The following is an 18,096-nucleotide window of genomic DNA, read 5'->3' on the forward strand; positions in this document are numbered from 1 at the left end:
GTTCTAGTCCTGGTCAGGGCGCTGGATTCTGTCCCGGTTGCCCCTCTTCCAGGCCAGCTCTCTGCTGTGGCCAGGGAGTGCAGTGGAGGATGGCCCAAGTCCTTGGGCCCTGCACCCCATGGGAGACCAGGAGAAGCACCTGGCTCCTGCCATTGGATCAGCGTGGTGCTCTGGCCGCAGCGCGCCGGCCGCAGCAGCCATTGGAGGGTGAACCAATGGAAAAGGAAGACCTTTCTCTCTGTCTCTCTCACTGTCCACTCTGCCTGTCAAAAAAAAAAAGTACCATGAGTTATCAAGTACACAAAGGCAGATGCCAAAGTTAAGTAAGACCTGGGCCTACAGAACTCAGGCAAACTAACTTTACAGACACCACTATTTCTATTACACCAAAAATTCCCTACCTACCTGTGTCATTAAACATCTTTTAATTTCAGTGAAGTACAAACAAATCACTTCTTTTACCTTTACAAACAGATGATTCACAGTTTAAGATACTAGTTGATAAAATATTAGCAATGTAATTTTAAGTATGGTACAGAAAAAGAAGGAATAAGCAAGCCAAATAAACAGAGGATTCTAAAACAACTTCAAATGCACATGAAAATGTAAAAATGTAGTAAAAATATGCTATTCTAAACCAGTGGGGAAAAGATAAGTTATTCAATTAATTATACTAAGACAAAAGGTCAGTCATGCAGAAAAATACAAAAAGCTACATGCTGTATCATTCCTTAAATGACAACATCTAGGCTAATCCTCCGCCTAGCGGCGCCGGCACACCGGGTTCTAGTCCCGGTTGGGGCGCCGGATTCTGTCCCAGTTGCCCCTCTTCCAGGCCAGCTCTCTGCTGTGGCCAGGGAGTGCAGTGGAGGATGGCCCAGGTGCTTGGGCCCTGCACCCCATGGGAGACCAGGAAAAGCACCTGGCTCCTGGCTCCTGCCATCGGATCAGCGCAGCGCACTGGCCGCGGCGGCCATTGGAGGGTGAACCAACGGCAAAGGAAGACCTTTCTCTCTGTCTCTTTCTCTCACTGTCCATTCTGCCTGTCAAAAAAAAAAAAAAAAAAAATTCAACATAAAGAGTGAGTGAAAATACAGCTGCATCTGTACAGAAGTGCAGTTTTTTCAAGGGAAACACTTATCTCACACAGAAGCCAGAAAGGAGAAGATCGCGAAAAGGATACAAACATTAAACTGTCCATGAGGCCTAAAGCCGGATCATTAAACAAGAGTAAATATACAAACAGATAACATGGGAGAGAACACTTGCTACAAATGTAACTAATGGCTAATTATATAAAGAATTTCTACAAATCAATGAGAAAAAAAAAAAAAAGATAAACCAGCAACTGGGAGGGAAAGGAAACACACATGTGTTATCTCCGAAAAAAAAGATAAACCAGCAACTGGGAGGGAAAGGAAACACACATGTGTTATCTCCGAAAAAAAAGATAAACCAGCAACTGGGAGGGAAAGGAAACACACATGTGTTATCTCCGCGTGTTAGCATGCAGGTAGCTCCTCAGCTTCATGGACAAAACACAGTCTAAAATAACGAGATGCTGTTTTATCTAAAACTGTGATACATATTCTAACATTTGTCAAACTCAGCTTCATTAATACTTGAGAGGATAGGGAGAGACACACATTACTGGTAGGAAGAAGTGGCACTCTTCTGAAAGGGCATTTGACAGTAATTAAACATAGATTTTAAAGTGCACATGTTTGTTCCAATAATGTTTGGAATAAAACAAAATTAAGACTTTATCTAAATGCCAAGAACAGGGAAGGGGCAAATAAATAAGACACAACTAAACAGAATGTAGTAATTAATACCTAAGATGCACTGAAAGAAAACAAGGGGAGAATAATAGGTTTAGTATACTCATATACTCTCAAATGATTCTAGACATAAACAAATAAATGCTTATATACAAAGAGGGATCAGCAATTTACCTTTGGATGTTTCCTGAGTGGAAGAATAAAAATAAAAAGAAGCATTTACTTTTAAAAAAATTTAATGTCATGAATTACATTTTTTATCATGTGCATTTGATTTTTGTTTGTTTTTATTTGACAGGTAGAGTTACAGACAGTGAGAGACAGAGAGAAAAGTCTTCTTTCTGTTGGTTCACTCCCCAAATGGCCGCCATGGCTGGAGCTACGCCAATCCAAAGCCAGGAGCCAGACACTTCCTGCTGGTCTCCCATGCGGGTGCAGGGGCCCAAGCACCTGGGCCATCCTCCACTGCCCTCCCAGGCCAAGCAGAGAGCTGGACTGGAAGAGGAGCAACTGGGACAAGAACCGGCGTCCATATGGGATGCCGGTGCTGCAGGCAGACGATTAACCAAGTGAGCCACGGTGCCAGCCCCGTGCATTTGATTTTTAAAGCAGAATTTTTAAAAACTTAAATACTTCATCAGCACTTGCATTTCACTAAATTACAATATATTCTGAGCATCTACTATAGGGCAAGTTTTGTACCAAGAGCTGAGTCCTAAGTAACTATTAAAACTAAAGTGGGGCTCCAGCACTGTGGTGTAGTAGGTTCGGCACCTGCAGCACCGACATCCTGTATGGGCTCGAGTCTCAGCTGCTCCACTTTCTATCCAGCTCCCTGCTGATGGCCTGTGAAAGCAGCAGAGGATGGCCCCAGTGCTTGGGCCCCTGCAGTTCCATGGGAGACCCGGAAGAAGCTCCTGGTTCCAAATCAGCCCAGCTCTGGCCATTGTGGCCATTTGAGGAGTGAACCAGCAGATCAAAGACTTTTCTCTGTCTCTCCTTCTCTCTGTCTGTAAATCTGCCTCAAGTAAATAAATAAATCTTAGAAAAAAAAAAAAAAACCCTTCATGTAGGGAATTGGAAATTCACCTTTCTTTCTGCGTTTACTCCATGTATAGATAGCTCTTCCCCCCCCCAACAAAGACAAAGTGAAGGAGTGCTATTTTTCTTCTCATCCACCTATCTCACTTCCATTAAAGAATACATTTCCCAGGAAATACTCTGAAGTTTAAAATTATTTCATCCAATTTGTTATCACATAAAGAATATGATTTTTATAAGATTTAATTATTAACTAAAGTAAACCAATTTATCAATGATTCAAGCTCTATCAGAAAAAAAGGCTCAGAAATTAAGTCCACTAAACATTTAGTAATGACAGGTTTACAGTAAAGACACAACTCCTCAAGCCCAGATTTCTTCACATATGAATACTATCAATTTCATCAGGATGCTACAGGAACAAATTCACCATTACATACACTTTATCATCAGAGATGAAGTCACCTAGGTAACAGGCTACATTTTTTAAAAGGCCCATATTTAAGGAAAAAATATTTCACAAAGAGTAACGGTTATTATATACTTTACAAGTTTTTATTTCTTTCATTTTATTTTAAAGGCAGGGAGAGAGAGAGATTGCAAGAGACAGACAGACAGAGAAATATTCTACCCACTACTCACGCCACAAAAGCCATGGCTGGGCCAGGCCAAAGTCAGGAGCCTGAAATAATCTGGGTCCTCCACGTGGGTGCCAAGGACCCAAGGGCCTGACTCATCACCTACTGCCTCCCAGGGTGAATATTGGCAGGAAGTTAGATCAAATATGGAGTTGCCAAGTCAAGAACCACTCACCCCAACATAGGATGCAGGCAACCCACAAAGCAACTTAACAGCTGGTTCCAAATGTCCACCCCTACGTTTACTACTTATGCCAGTGTTGTGGTGCAGCAGGTAAAGCAGCCACCTGCCATACCAGCATCGGTTTGTATCCCAGCTGCTCCACTTATGATCCAGCTCCCTATCAGTGGCCTGGGAAAAGCAGCAGCAGATGGGTCAAGTGCTTGGGCCCCTGCACCAATGTGGGAGACCCAGATGAAGCTCCTGGCTTCGTGTTGGTCCAACCCTGGCTGCTGTGGCCATCTAGGGAGTGAAACAGCAGATGGACAATCTCTCTCACTCTCTCTCTTTCTCTCTGTAACTCGTTCAAATAAATAATCTTAAAAAAAAAAAAAGTACATATTGAACTTGCACTCTTTATCCTGAGATGTTCCCTGTATTCAGTTACACCATGTAATTTTCTTCAAACATGTAACATGTAGCCCATGAACCCTCAGAGCAAGAAGACTGAAAGCTGAAGTTCATAACACAATATGGGTGTCTCCTCTATCATCTGTTTCACTGTTATCTAAGACTACCACTCAAATTCTACTGCCTCATTCCTCTTTTTACTCTTTCTGCCATTACTCAGCCCAGTGAATAGGTCACTTGGAAATCTCCCCTTCCAAAGTACCCACATTGTTTCTACCCATTTCTCTCTGTACCACAACCAAAGTTCTAGGATGAACTAGCAGTGTTTTTTCCCAAGGCAGGCACAATTAAAAATCTTTTCCCCCAAGTAACACTAATATTACGATCTGTAATAGAAGATAGGTTAAATTTAAATCTACAGAAACTACTAGAGTACTCTAGGAAACAATACAATTTCATTTCTACCACATTATCATATCAATCAAGAACATGCTATTTTCAAAAAGTCAAGCACTGCAATTAACACACATCTGACAACACGGGCAGAAGGGTCAAGGCAAGGCCCTTCAGGGTCTTCAGGCATATTTCCAGCAATTCTTTTGCCCCCACACGAAAGAAAGAAAAATGAAACATCCAAAAGATTAAACAAGATACAAACTTAAAACACAGTACAATGTACCACATACCAGTCAAGATAAATACCGTGGCTTTATGTTCAAACAGTTCTTTAAAACTGCCTCTAAGAACACAGAGTAGCAAGTTTTATTATTCTGCCTTTCAAACAATCCCTCTATGTTCTTCCAACATGACAATGAATTAAGCTTTGTTTTCAAACTCTGAATATACAAGGAGGGTAGAATGTGTGAAAAATGATGGAAAAATACTGTTAAGGTTTTCCTTAAGTCAGATTTAGATAGCAACAGAAATCCAAAGCTTTTACTTCTATAAGCAGTATAAATTCTATCACAAGATAATTTTGATTTATCTTTGAATGGGTTAGTAAAAGCAGCACTTTTGTTTTAGCAAAGTCATTATCAAATTTTAACTAAAACATTAGCTAGCTGTCCTGTCATTGCCAGCACCTTTTTTTTTACCCTTTATTAAATAAGAGTACTTCAAAGGCTGTGGAAAAATGAAATTAAAAGACTGATGCAATGCATTTTTAAAATCCATGCATAACTTTTATAATACATGAACTTTTTCAGGACTTTTTTTTATATGTTTTATTTCTTTAATTTTCCTGCTTTAACTTTCTCAATAACCTACCAACTAACTGTCCCAATCTCAGCAAAAAAACAAACAAACAAACAAAAAAACACCACATTTTGTTCTAAAGGTCTGGTATATCTGACTTGACATACCAATAATATTATTGATGACATTATGTGACTACACAAAATGATACTCTACAGTAATCAGCATTCTACAATAACTTGATGGACAAAGTATCAGAGTGTGGTCCACAAATGCACCTCTAATACCTAGAACAGCCCTGGGATGGAGCTGATGCTCAGGAACGCCCATCGACTCACCGAAATGACAGCCTTGCTGAGACAGATGGATCCCCTGCATCCATACTCTGTCTCATCTTCAGATTTGTAGTAACTCAGAGTGTTGTTTTTCAAGACCACCCAACGATCCTGCCACCCATGGATGTAGTTTGTCCACTGAGAGGGGAAGAAAGAGGGAGGTAAGAGGAAGACAATGTCAGTATTCTATAAAATCAAACTTCTTGAAATAGCAATCTAGCTTCAAAAGTAAAATGTGAAAATCATAATCATAATCACAAATAGAAGATTATAAAAAGTGAAAAGTTGAGATTTTTCAAGATTATATAATGTACAATATTATAAATAGATTAAAAAAAAACCCACAACATTTTCGTCTAATATTTGAGAAATAAAAGTGAAGCAGGATTTTGCTTTTTAAAAAAAATTCTGCATGGTTGTTTGCCAGCCTTCATCCTCCCCTCCTCATCTCATTCATGAAACTTAAATCTATTTCGGTCCCTCTCATAATTAACATACTCAAGATAAAAGTTCAGTTACACAGTCATTCATTGTCTACACCAAATACTACATGAAATCTTCTAAATCAACACAAGCATGAAGCCAAATCATTGCCAAAACTCTACTTATGTTCTAAGTTATTCCATATGAAAATGTATGATGGTCTTAACTACAGCAAAGTAAAACTACTAGATGATTAATATGTAATAAGTCCACATCAACTTTAGTTTTTCCTCTAGTGTACTCAACATACATTTTAAATGGCTATTTTCTGTGTTTATCTAAAGTTGCATCTTTCAAGCCTAAGCGTAATAATGAAAATATAGAATTGGTTCTTAAAAACAAACTTGGATTATCGTTCTCTAATACTATTTATAAAAATGGCTTCTGTGTCTTGCTGCACAGAGAGGACCACCATAAACTGGCAAAGGCAGCTATGTAACCTCTATGGACTATTTAATTCTGTGTGATTTTAATTACATCTGGGGTTTTATGTATAGACAATTTCAAAAATGAATGGAATGGATTGCTGAAATATACTGCACTGGCTCAGGCTCTTCATCTATGAGGAAACCTTTACTTTTCTACAACCCACTCCAGCATATTTGACATCAGTTCAGCTCTGACTTCTAAGCCTCACCATCAAACCCATTCTAAGAGCTCACTCATGCCAATGACTCAAGTCCTTCTTTTCTAGGGTCCCCTAATGACCACGTTCTTATTTCTACCTCACTGTGACTCCGCCACCTAGACGCTGACTTCAAACAAACAGTTCCCTTCCGTCAGTGTGTTTGCTCCCTAGGTTCCCGTTCCTTGGCTAGATCCTCACTTCTGCAGTCACGCAAACACAAGTCTGGCTCACAGCATCTTCCACGAACAGAGCAGTGGATACAGCATTGCACAGACTCAGCCACTTACATCTTCTGTGAGCAGAGGTTTGGCAAATTAACTTTCGTGAGCTTCCGTTTTTGAGTCTGTTGTCTGAACAACTGAATAAAATAATGAAAGTGCCCAGCACAGTCATGGAAGATAATGTTCCACTACTGCTTTTCTATCTCTATATCCCAACACCAAATTCTGATCTTCTTTCCTTCATATTCAACTCTCATATTTGCCTTCTCCTTTGAACTTTCAACTATTCCAATCAATGAACATGTTCCTAGACTGCCTGACCTCTAAGTACCTTTTCCGTATTCATAAGTTACATCATTTTATTTAATGACCAATCATATTTGCTTACTTCTCTTACATCTTAACCTTGATTCTCCAGCTCCAAAACATAAGTACCAAGTTCCCATTTCCTTCACACCAACCGTTCAGACTGGTGTTCAAGACCTTCCATGGATGAATTTCACTTTCCCATCAGCACCCTTCCAAAAGGCAAGTCACCGTGTGACATGGTCATGTTCCTTCCCCTGATGCGTGCTTATCTGAACAGGCTTAGAACAGTGCCCAGCACACAGTACAGTCTCAGTGCCTGGCAGCATTATGCCCAAGTCACCCTCACCTTCAGCTCTCACTACAACAGACTCTCTTCAAAGTGACAGGAGAGACTTCTGCAACTGTGTAGCCATCATTTCATATAATTTTCTTCTAGAGGACTCCACAAATCACATCAGCCTCAGGACTGCATCCAGCAAACATTGCTGTTACTACCACATCTGGAAGACAGGTTTTCGCCTTTTCTCTACCCTCATGCTTCCCCATTTAACCAACACAAAGCAGTGTGTTGCAAACTGCAGGAGAATCAGAGATTCCTATCACCAATAGCCCAGCAAGCACAAATTCAAGAGGAAAAACAAACAGTATTTTGACAAAGAATCAGAACCAAGTTACATATAAAATACTGTGAAAATTCAAAGAAAGGAAATCTGAAAGACTGACAAAGTGAGCAAAGGCTCCACGTAGTATCTGAGATGACAGAATCACTGTGGAGAAACTGAGGCCCAGGAGACCACCAGGCGCGGAACGTGCAGAAGCAGCTGAGATCTCGTTTATCTGAGCTTCAGCGGCCCAGGGCCTACTGAAGTGTGACTCTTTTCCCAATCATCATTCATCCTGTTACCTGTGATTACCATTCGGAATTATCACCTATCCAAGATTTCTGGAACTCTTAAATGAATCTGTAAGAAATACGCTGTATAGATATTTTCATGTATTCACGTCATCATATAGAAAAAAAAAACTCTTTGCACTAGTATATTTCTGATATCAATTTGCACACCCCATTCCAAATCCACTCCATTTGGGGGGATGAGGAATATAATGTATTGGGACTTTACATTATTCAACACAAGGAAAAGGGCAGATGCTGAGTTAACTCTTGTTTAAAATATCAGATAAATACAAAGGAATTAAACACATAATACATACGTAAAAACATGCACCTGATCAGTATACATAATCACTATAAAATGTCCTTGATTAAAAGCTTCCAGAAACACTACACGGAGCCATACTTAAATCTCAGCAAACTTCCCTTCACACAGCTCTTAACAAAAACACTAAAAGCTACATTCTGCGAGTCCACATACGCAGCAACAACCAGACCGGCAGTTACCTGCCGTCCACAGGAGCGGTCTGCGCATTTCCACGCCGAGGTCACGGCCCCCCATTTTCATATGTCCACTGTATTACTCCGCAGGAGTGCTGGTGACTTTTTCCACCAGCCACGGCACTCCACCTCTCTCCAAACAGGTCAAAAGGACAGTTTGTTTCACAGAATACTTAACCCTGCCACAGTACTGATATGGTAGTCTGCTGCTTATCTAAAGAGAAGTGATGCAACTACTGGAGACACTGAGAAGCGAAGAACTCACTTCGCAGACAGTCCCATCAGAAGTCTGCACCTTGCACACTGGGATTCACTCCAGACTCCCACACGACAAGACCATCTGACCACAGAGACCCCAGGGAGCGTCCCCGTACTGAACTCCGTCACCTGTCCACTGTGCTGTCACCACTCGCACACCAGCCTGCACACTGCTGCCAGCCTAGGCCCTTCCCCTCCAGCCTGCTAAAGGCGGTCACAAGGCCTAACGGGAAACACTTCCACCGACGACGTCCCAACGTCTCGCAGAGCCACGCGGGGCGATTCTGCACGTGACCCAGCATCAATCCACGACCAGCTGGTGAGGGGCCGGCTCTCCTCCGCTCAAGTCCACTGCCCAGCCGCTGCCACAGGTTCAACAGTCGCAGCGAGGGAAGTCGCAGCAGGCCGCGGGGCTGCGCGCACGGCGAACACGCGGAACGCGGAACCGCACACGCCGCGCGCGTCCCGAACGCCTTCCCCACCCACAACCCACGGCGAGCGGCTCCGACGGGGTCCCAGCCGCCGCGAACGTCCCGGCACCGTCACGTGCCCGTCCACGGGCTCTGCGCCGGGCGAGCACCCAAGTCCTCAGTCCTGGCTCACCGCGCGCCGGCCCGGAGGCGGGGTCCGACCCAGCCCAGGCCCGGCCCCGAGGCCGCGCGGGCAGCGCCGCCGGCCCACGGCGCGGAGGCGCCTCGCCCCCGGGCCGCAGGTGAGCCCGGGCGGGGCGCGGCCGCGCGCGCGCGCTCACCTTGCTCAGGACCCCGCAGCGCTCCACCGGCGGCCCGGACTCGGTCTCCGGGTCCTCCTCCGAGCCCGACGAGTTCCAGCTCTGGTTGTCCGACATGGAGGCGCGACGGCCGAGCGGGAGAGCGGCCCCGGCGGCCCGGCCTGCGCCGCAGCAGGCGCCCGGCGCCCGCGGACAGGGCTCTGGGGACGGCGAGGCGGCGGGCACACGCCCCGGCGCGGGGGGCGGCAGCAGCGGGGAAGCCCGCCCGCCGCGTCGCGGCCGCCGCGCCTGGCTCCGGGCGGAGCGGGGAAGGCGAACGAGCGGCGAGGGAAGCCCGCTCTTCCGCTTCTCGGCCGCCGCCGTGACCCTGCGCTGCGCCCGGCGCCGCCGCCCGGACCCGGCCGCTCGCTGCCACCTCGGACAGGGCGCGGGAGCGGCAGGGAGGACGAGCCCAGCCGCGGAGCGCGGGTCCCTCACGCCGCCGCCGCCGCCATCTTCCTGCCCAGCACTATTTACCCTCCCGCCCCTCCCCTGCCCCTCCCCGCCGGCTCCTCGGCTCCCGGCTCCCGCCCGCTCCCTCCCCGGCGTCTGACGCGCGGCGCCCAGGGCCCGGGTCCCCGCCGGCGACGCCGGGCCGGAAGTGCAGCGCGGGGGCGGGGCGGCGGCGCGCGGCGTTCTGGGCGGGGCGCGCGCGGCCTGCTGGGAGCTGTAGTCGGGGCGCGACGGCGGGTGAGTCGGCGGCGCGGGGACGCGGGGTCGGCGGGTGGGCGAGGCTGCGGTGAGGTGGCCGCGGCGGCGGGGACCCTCCGTGAGGACGCGGAGGGGCCGGCTGGTCGAGCGGGCGGGCTCCGGCGGCCGGGGCCGCGCCGGCCGTGGCGGGAGACTGGGTTTTGCTTTGAGGCGGTCGGGGAACGGGCGACGCCGCAGGGCTGTGCGTTGAGCCGCCTGTCCCCGGCGCCTGTTCGCCGTTTCCTGAGGGTCGCCGCTAGTCAGCGTCGTTATTAAGATGCGGAGCGCTCGCTGACTGCCGGGCTGGGCAGAGCCTCGGGGTCTGAGGGAGGAAGCGCGCGGCCCGGAACGACTGGTAGTGGCGAGAGGCGCGTGGGGACGCGCGGGACGGGCCGTGGGTCTTGCCCGGGCAGAGGCTGACAGCTGCGATGCTGTGGTGAAGTCGCGGTGGCGCGCGGAGGGCCTGCGAGAGGGGGCGTTTGGATCCCTCGGTCCTCGCGCTAACGCACGGGCCCGAGGCTGTCGTTCAAGAGCGAGAAAGGAGGACATTGACTTGGCGGTTGACGCCTCTTGGGTGGGTGGCGGAAAGTGCGCCTTCACCACGTTACGTTTCGCTCTGCCGTAGCCTGGAGATGGCCTGGTATGGCTAGACTTGCTATTTCTGGTTTTCTCAAGCGCTAGGTTTTTAAAATATCACTAAGTAAACGAATCATTGAGAGATTCACTTCATAATGCAGTTTAGACTCACAGGAGCGTACGTTTTAAATTGAACTTTCTGTGGTGTTTTATACCTTTTAAGGTTGTGTGTGGTTAGAACCACCAGCAGTTAGATCACTACGTTACCCACTTGGTAGGAAATTGCTTCATCGTATTTAGTATCAGTGTGAAAAAGTGCCTTTTTACAAAAAGGTTCTTAGTACATTTTTCCTTTGTAGTTAAACACTAAAGTGTTTTTAGGTACAGAAAGATTTTTGTGTAATGATTACAATCCCACATTAGAGGTTGGGGTTTACTTAATTACTGTCAATGGAAAGAAATTGTAGTACTGGGATATGTGAGCTTTCTTTGTTCATTTGGAGTGATAGCTGTTGAGTTTTCTTTCTCGCTTAGGGACTTCCCTGCCCAACCTCTGATAAATGCCACATATCTTCTCATTTTATTTAGTGTTTACTATTACAAGTTTTTGAGGAACTTCATTTTATTTTTAGAACATTGTGAAGAAATGGCATGTTTACGGTATTAACTATTTATGTTGTCTAGGTACTTTCAATATGTGAACTCATTCCTTAAAGATCATACACAGAGGGTAGGCATTTGGCCTAGCTGTTGGGACTTCCAAATCTCATGTCGGAGGACCTGGGTTTGTGTCCAGGTTCCGCTTCTGATTCCAGCTTCCTGATTATGTGCACCCTGGTGGGGGAGGGGGTCGTGGAATGTGATGACTTAAGTAGTCATGGGTCTCTGCTGTCCACATGGGAGCCTCCCCGGAACCTGGACTTCGCTCCAGCCCAGCCTCAACAATGGTAGGCATTTAAGGATTGAAACAGTGGATATGTATCTGTATCTCTCTCTGCCTGTCAAATCAAGAAAAGTAAATTTCAGTAAGTCATCCATAAGCATTGTAGGTTTCATTTTACAGATAATAAAAAGTAAAACAAAGGGAGGCTTAGTAACTGATCCAGGGTCATGGAGCCACAAAGCGGTGGAATTAGGTTTTGAAACCAGGTCTGATTGCACGGACTGCACGTATCCTTTTCTCTGCTTCAGAATACCTCTCAAAGTGCGAGTTGTGTGAATACTGTATTCTGTAGATAGAGTGTGTCAGGAAAACGTGCTCTTAACTAATATTTTAAACATCTTGAATTTGCCTGACTTATTTACATCTGTGGTGTCTTATTTAACATCAACTCTAGAGAACTTTTTTCTATTAAATTTCTCATATATTTGATGAAGAAACCACAGGAAACTTAAATAATACTCCAAAGGTCACACAGCTAGTAAAGGACTAGAGCCCAAGTAGCCACGTTCTAGATTTAGTTCTCATTCCGCTAGAGTTCCCCATCCTCTGCTCAGGCTTCTTGTTGTTCCACATCATCTCACTCACCAAAGATACACCACCAACCCTTCATTCCTGTCCTCTGTTCCCCTGCCAAGATGTAGCAATCAAAACCCCACAGGTGTTGGAACAGAGAATGTTGACACTTTGATCAACAAGCACAGGAATGAGGGGGATATTGGTTACTGAAGCTGAGTTTGTGGTAGGAGAGGACGTCCTAAGCTGAAACTGAAAACATTGTCTAATTGTTTAAAAGTAGAACTATAAAGATCCTGTTAACTCAGACTGCCATAACCAAGTCCCATAGATAAGAAAGTTCTGGCCTATTTGCTTCCTGTAAATGTACCAGTCCTACTGGATTAGGGCCCCACTGTATGGCTTTGTTCAACTTTATTCACCAACTCATAAACCCTTTGTCCAAGTATAGTCACATTGAATGCTGGAGCTTCGTTCAGCTTAAGAACTTTGGTGAACACATTTCAGTCCCTAACAAGTGCTTGTAGTTCCTGTTCACATGGAGTTTGTGTTGAGGATGCATTTTCAGTTAAAGTAGTTCTTTGTTAGCTAACCTGGAACTATAACTGTTCTTTTTTTTTTTTTTTTTTTTTTTTTTTTTTGACAGGCAGAGTGGACAGTGAGAGAGAGAGACAGAGAGAAAGGTCTTCCTTTTGCCGTTGGTTCACCCTCCAATGGCCACCGCCGCCAGCAGCCAGCGCACCGCGCTGATCCGATGGCAGGAGCCAGGAGCCAGGTGCTTTTCCTGGTTCTCCCATGGGGTGCAGGGCCCAAGCACCTGGGCCATCCTCCACTGCACTCCCTGGCCACAGCAGAGGGCTGGCCTGGAAGAGGGGCAACCAGGACAGAATCCGGCGCCCCAACCGGGACTAGAACCTGGTGTGCCGGCGCCGCTAGGCGGAGGATTAGCCCAGTGAGCCGCGGCGCGGCCCGGAACTATAACTGTTCTTTATAACATTCTTCCCACTTCAAACTGAACCGTGACCCGTTAAAAATCGAGCGTTCTGGGACAGGAGTTTATTCTAGCAGTTAAGACACCTTTTGGGGCACCTGCATCCCTTATTAATGTGCCTGGGTTTGAGTCCTGGCTTCACTCCTAGTTCACGCTATTTGCTGATGTGCACCCTAAGAGGCAGCAGGTGATGGCTCTATTGGTTGGGTCCATGCCGCCCACATGGGAGACCTAGAACGAGTTTTCTGCTTCTGGCTTTAGCCTGACCCATCCTGGGCTTTTGCCATTATTTAGGGGTTAACCAACAGATGAGATATCTCTTCTCTCTCTCTGCCTTTCAAATAACTAAGCAACCTAGAGATCTTAATCTATTCAACTTATAGCAGCTGCTATGTACCAGTTTATATAGAAAAACACCAAAAATGTATTTGTAGGGGTGTATCACAGAAGTGATATGCAACAAATCAAGGTGTTCCTAACAGCACTTCACATTCTGAGTCTTGTAAATTAACTTCCAACTTAGAGTTAGTGATGACACTCTTTTTCCACACATTTTCCTCTTACCATCAACAGAAATGATGATTGTAGCATTTAGGGATGCCCATCATTGTCTCCAGGTTTTTTCCCCGAATTACTGATCTCTATTCCTCATGTTTGGGTGCATACATAGATAATGACATTTATGTCACTACTGTTGCCTAGTTGCCAAAGTTTATATGACACATCCCAATTTTAGAGATGTTAAAATATGAACTTAGCCGGCGCCGTGGCTCAATAGGCTAATCCTCCACCTTGCGGCGCCGGCACACCGGGTTCTAGTCCCGGTCGGGGCGCCGGATTCTGTCCCGGTTGCCCCTCTTCCAGGCCAGCTCTCTGCTATGGCCAGGGAGTGCAGTGGAGGATGGCCCAGGTGCTTGGGCCCTGCACCCCATGGGAGACCAGGAAAAGCACCTGGCTCCTGGCTCCTGCCATCGGATCAGCGCGGTGCGCCGGCTGCAGCGGCGGCCATTGGAGGGTGAACCAACGGCAAAGGAAGACCTTTCTCTCTCTGTCTCTCTCTCACTGTCCACTCTGCCTATCAAAAAAAAAAAAAAAAAAAAAAAAAAAAATATGAACTTGAAGTCATCCTATTGTTCCTGAGATTAGCACAATTTATGATTTTTCAGATAATGTGTATGTGGTCAGTGTTTACTGTTGGGCAAGTTACATTTTAAATTATATATTGAGAACACCTATTTCGTAAGCATTATGTTTAAGCACTGCATAGAATTGCTTTTGTTGTGCAATTAGAACTTTGCATTTCTTGCTGTTATGCAATTGCCATATAACGAATATCAGTTTTAACTTTATTTTTTGTGCATTTGTATAACTTTCTTGGGGTTGTTTTCCAAAAATGATCTGCTGAATAGAGAGCATGTACGGTACAGTGTGTTACCATCAGATCATGCTCCGGGAAGGCTGTGAGACTGAGCCTCCCCTCACTCTTACCCATAGCAGTCGGGTGGCATCCAAGCAAGCTATCGGAAGGAGACTGTGCCAGGAAACCATTGTTTCAGAATGAACCACACTGAGAATAACCAGTTTATTATGGTTAGCCACTTGGGTATTGACTGTTATTTTTTCACATCAAGGCGTTTTTTGACTAAAGGGGCAGAAATACATTCACAGTATTTCAAATGAGAATGTTTATTGTGGTGATCTCAGGATGCTCACCTGGACCACGTACATACTGGACTTGGGGTTTTCTGTCCATCTCTAGGACCTCATGGCATCTTTCATCTCTGAGTTACTGTGTTCTCAGTCTTTGTCTCTTTGAGCTCTCGCCGTGTATGTTTGCCCTCTGTGTCTGTGCCCTCTCAGGGTCTCTGGCTTGCAAGTCATAGCAACAGGCAGTTGGTCAAGGAGTGCTCTAATCAGCTTTTCCCAAGGGTGTGGGGTGTACAGCTACCCCTTTTGTGGTTTGTTTGGAGTGGGAACCTTATTAGAAATAATAGGCCATGTATCTAATGCATATTATTTTCATTGTAGTATTTTCCTAACTGTAGGTGGGGAAGAGGAGTGGAGTTCTTAGGGAAAAATAATTTAGCATATATAAAAATCTTTTGTCTTGGGGCCGGCGCTGTGGCTCACTTGGTTAATCCTCCACCTGTGGTGCCGGCATCCCTTATGGGCTCCGGGTTCTAGTCCCAGTTGCTCCTTTTCCAGTCCAGCTCTCTGCTGTGGCCCGGGAAGGCAGTGAAGGATGGCCCAAGTGCTTGGGCTCTTGCACCCGCATGGGAGACCAGGAGGAAGCACCTGGCTCCTGGCTTGGGATCGGGCCAGCACGCTGGCCGTAGTGGCCATATTGGGGGTGAACCACCGGAAGGAAGACCTTTCTCTCTGTCTCTCTCTCTCATTGTCTAACTCTGCCTGTCAAATTAAAAAAAAAAAAAAAAAAAAAAAAAAACTTTTGTCTAGCACCACACACATAATTCATCTTTTCAAGAATATACTAGCATGTGATGTTTAAATGGATGTGTTAGACTGCATGTGTTTATTTTCACTCACTAGAGTGTAAGCTCCATGGAGCAAGAACTTTGAACTTGTTTTCATCTGATTTTTCATGTAACTTTTTTTTTTAAGGTTTATTTCTTTATTTGAAAGAGTGACAGTAGGGAGAGACAGATCTTCCACTGGTTCACTGCCCAAATGCCCACCATAGCCGAGCCAGGGCCAGGATCCAAGAACTTTATCTGGGTCTCCTATGTGGCTGGCAAGGACCTGAGCACTTGGATCCACATCTACTGCCTTTCCAGACACATTAGCAGGAAGCAGGATTGGAAATGGAGGCGCTGGGACTTGAATTGGCACTCTTACGTGGGATGTAGGCATCCCAAGTGGTGGCTTCACTGGCTGCAACACAGTACCTGCCCCTTCCATAACTGTCTATCTTTAATCTCTAGAGTAGTGTTCAGCACACAGAAGGCATTCAGTATAAGTAATGAACAGACTTTATCTCTGAGGTGATAATAAAATTCAAGATACAAGGTAGTGTGCTGACTATTGTAGGGGTTTCAAGATAGTAAAACAAAAAAAAGGAGCATTTTGAGATGGGGGCTTCTGCTCTCAAGGAGCTGATCAGAGAAAACTGTCTTAAGAAGGTTATACATGCAACTATAATTGAACTAGTGTTTTGCATACTGAAAGATGGTGCCCTTTTCTGTGCCACCTGGAATGGTAGACCTTGATCTCTGGTTCTGTTGTGTAACCCTCCTACTGTCTCTCTAGGATACTTGACCCAGCTTCTTTTAGTTTAAACAATAGCTGTTTAAAATTTTAAAGAGAAGAGTTCTTGTTTCTGGATCTTGTTCCACCAAGTTAGCATGTAAACTTTTTAATGAATCTTGTTGCTTTAAAGGTATTATGCTATAAATTTATAAATTGCTCTCTATGCCTTGCTGCTGTGCATGGGATATGCAACATGGCTCCTGAATCAAGTTCAGAAATTTAAAGGATTTATGAAACTTCCTCTGCAAGTCTCTCCCCTTCCCATTTTATTCTTGGGATCCTTATATGTGTCATTTTGAATGAGTTGGTTTTCTTATTTTGACTACTTATAGATCATATTAGCCTTTCCTGGTTTTCCTATCAGGTCCATTAAAGAATCCTACATGTTGCTGCTACTGTTTCTGGGTGTGAATTGTAGCTGGCTTCATCCCTAATAACCATGTGACTTAGGGAGTGTCTTTAAATAGTCTTTAAATAGTGGCTTTAAATAGTCTTTAAATAGTGGCTTAGTAAGTGGAGTAACAGTATAACCATTCACCATAACTTTATGTATCCCAGTTGTACTGTTATGTGCATTTGTACATGGATTTTTTAAAAAGATTTATTTTTTTATTTGAAAAGTAAAGTTAGATTTTCCATGCACTGGGTCACTCCCCAAATGGCTGCAACAGCCAGGGCTGGGCCAGACGAAAGTGAGGATCCATGAGCTTCATGTGGGTCTCCCACTCACTGGGAGAGCAGGGAACTGGATCAGAAATGGAGCAGCCAGGACTTAGTGCCCACATGGGAATGCCATGCTAAAGGCAGAAGCTTACCTGGCTGTGCCACAGCAACGCTGCCTCCTTCCCCTCGGTGGATATTTGCATAAGCATATCTGGGAAGATTTTCTTTTATGTGAAATTTGCTAAATGCATCTTCCTCCTTTTTATTTTTTTAATTTAAAAAATGATTTACTTAGACAACAGACAGAACTCCTGTTCTGTGGTTCACTCCCCAAATGCCCACGGCAACTGGACCTGGATCTGACTAAAGCTGATAGCTGGGATCCAGGTTACTCAATCTAGAGCTCCCGTGTGGGTGGCAGGAACCCAGCTACTTGAGCCATCACCACTGCTTCCCAGGGTCTGCATTTGCAGGAGCTGGAGCAGGGTATCTAACCCAAGTATCCTGTGGGGTGCAGGTGTTTTAACAATTAGGAAATGCCCACCCCACCTCCATTTCTGACCGTGGGTACTATTACAGAAGTGTAAAGGACCACAAGAAACTTGTATGCATCATCTTTAGTGATAGTATATGGAATAATTGAAAGATATTTTGGCCGGCGTCACGGCTCACTAGGCTAATCCTCTGCCTTGCAGCGCCGGCACACCGGGTTCTAGTCCCGGTTGGGGTGCCGGATTCTGTCCCAGTTGCCCCTCTTCCAGGCCAGCTCTCTGCTGTGGCCAGGGAGTGCAGTGGAGGATGGCCCAAGTGCTTGGGCCCTGCACCCGCATGG

General features: G+C 45.6%; 2 protein-coding genes across 16 annotated transcripts in view; one reads left to right on the forward strand and one right to left on the reverse strand.

Annotated features, from left to right (window-relative positions):
* Nucleotides 1-10,076, reverse strand: part of CERT1 (ceramide transporter 1) — a 121,882-nt gene extending 111,806 nt beyond the window's left edge. For all 5 annotated transcript variants that reach the window (XR_001792585.3, XM_051838665.2, XM_017339031.3 and 2 more), the window contains exons 1-2: nt 9,604-10,076; nt 5,564-5,698 (exon numbers count right to left, since the gene is read on the reverse strand). Coding sequence is in view for 4 of the 5 variants with exons in the window: in XM_051838665.2 (XP_051694625.1) it covers nt 5,564-5,698; nt 9,604-9,699 (231 nt within the window). In the remaining variant the exon portion in view is untranslated. The remainder of the gene's footprint in view (nt 1-5,563; nt 5,699-9,603) is intronic.
* POLK (DNA polymerase kappa) overlaps nt 9,035-18,096 on the forward strand; it is a 70,210-nt gene continuing 61,148 nt past the window's right edge. For 3 of the 11 annotated variants that reach the window (XM_070056279.1, XM_070056278.1, XM_070056280.1), the window contains exons 1-2: nt 10,391-10,951; nt 11,572-11,834. The gene's annotated coding sequence lies outside the window, so the exon portion shown is untranslated. Of the gene's footprint in view, nt 9,172-9,208; nt 9,565-10,191; nt 10,312-10,390; nt 10,952-11,571; nt 11,835-18,096 lie in introns of those variants that run through there. The other 8 variants (XM_051838656.2, XM_051838655.2, XM_051838659.2 and 5 more) reach the window with 7 other exon arrangements.

This window comes from Oryctolagus cuniculus, chromosome 14 (assembly GCF_964237555.1).
Source record: "Oryctolagus cuniculus chromosome 14, mOryCun1.1, whole genome shotgun sequence".
NCBI classification, from domain to species: Eukaryota; Metazoa; Chordata; class Mammalia; order Lagomorpha; family Leporidae; genus Oryctolagus; species Oryctolagus cuniculus.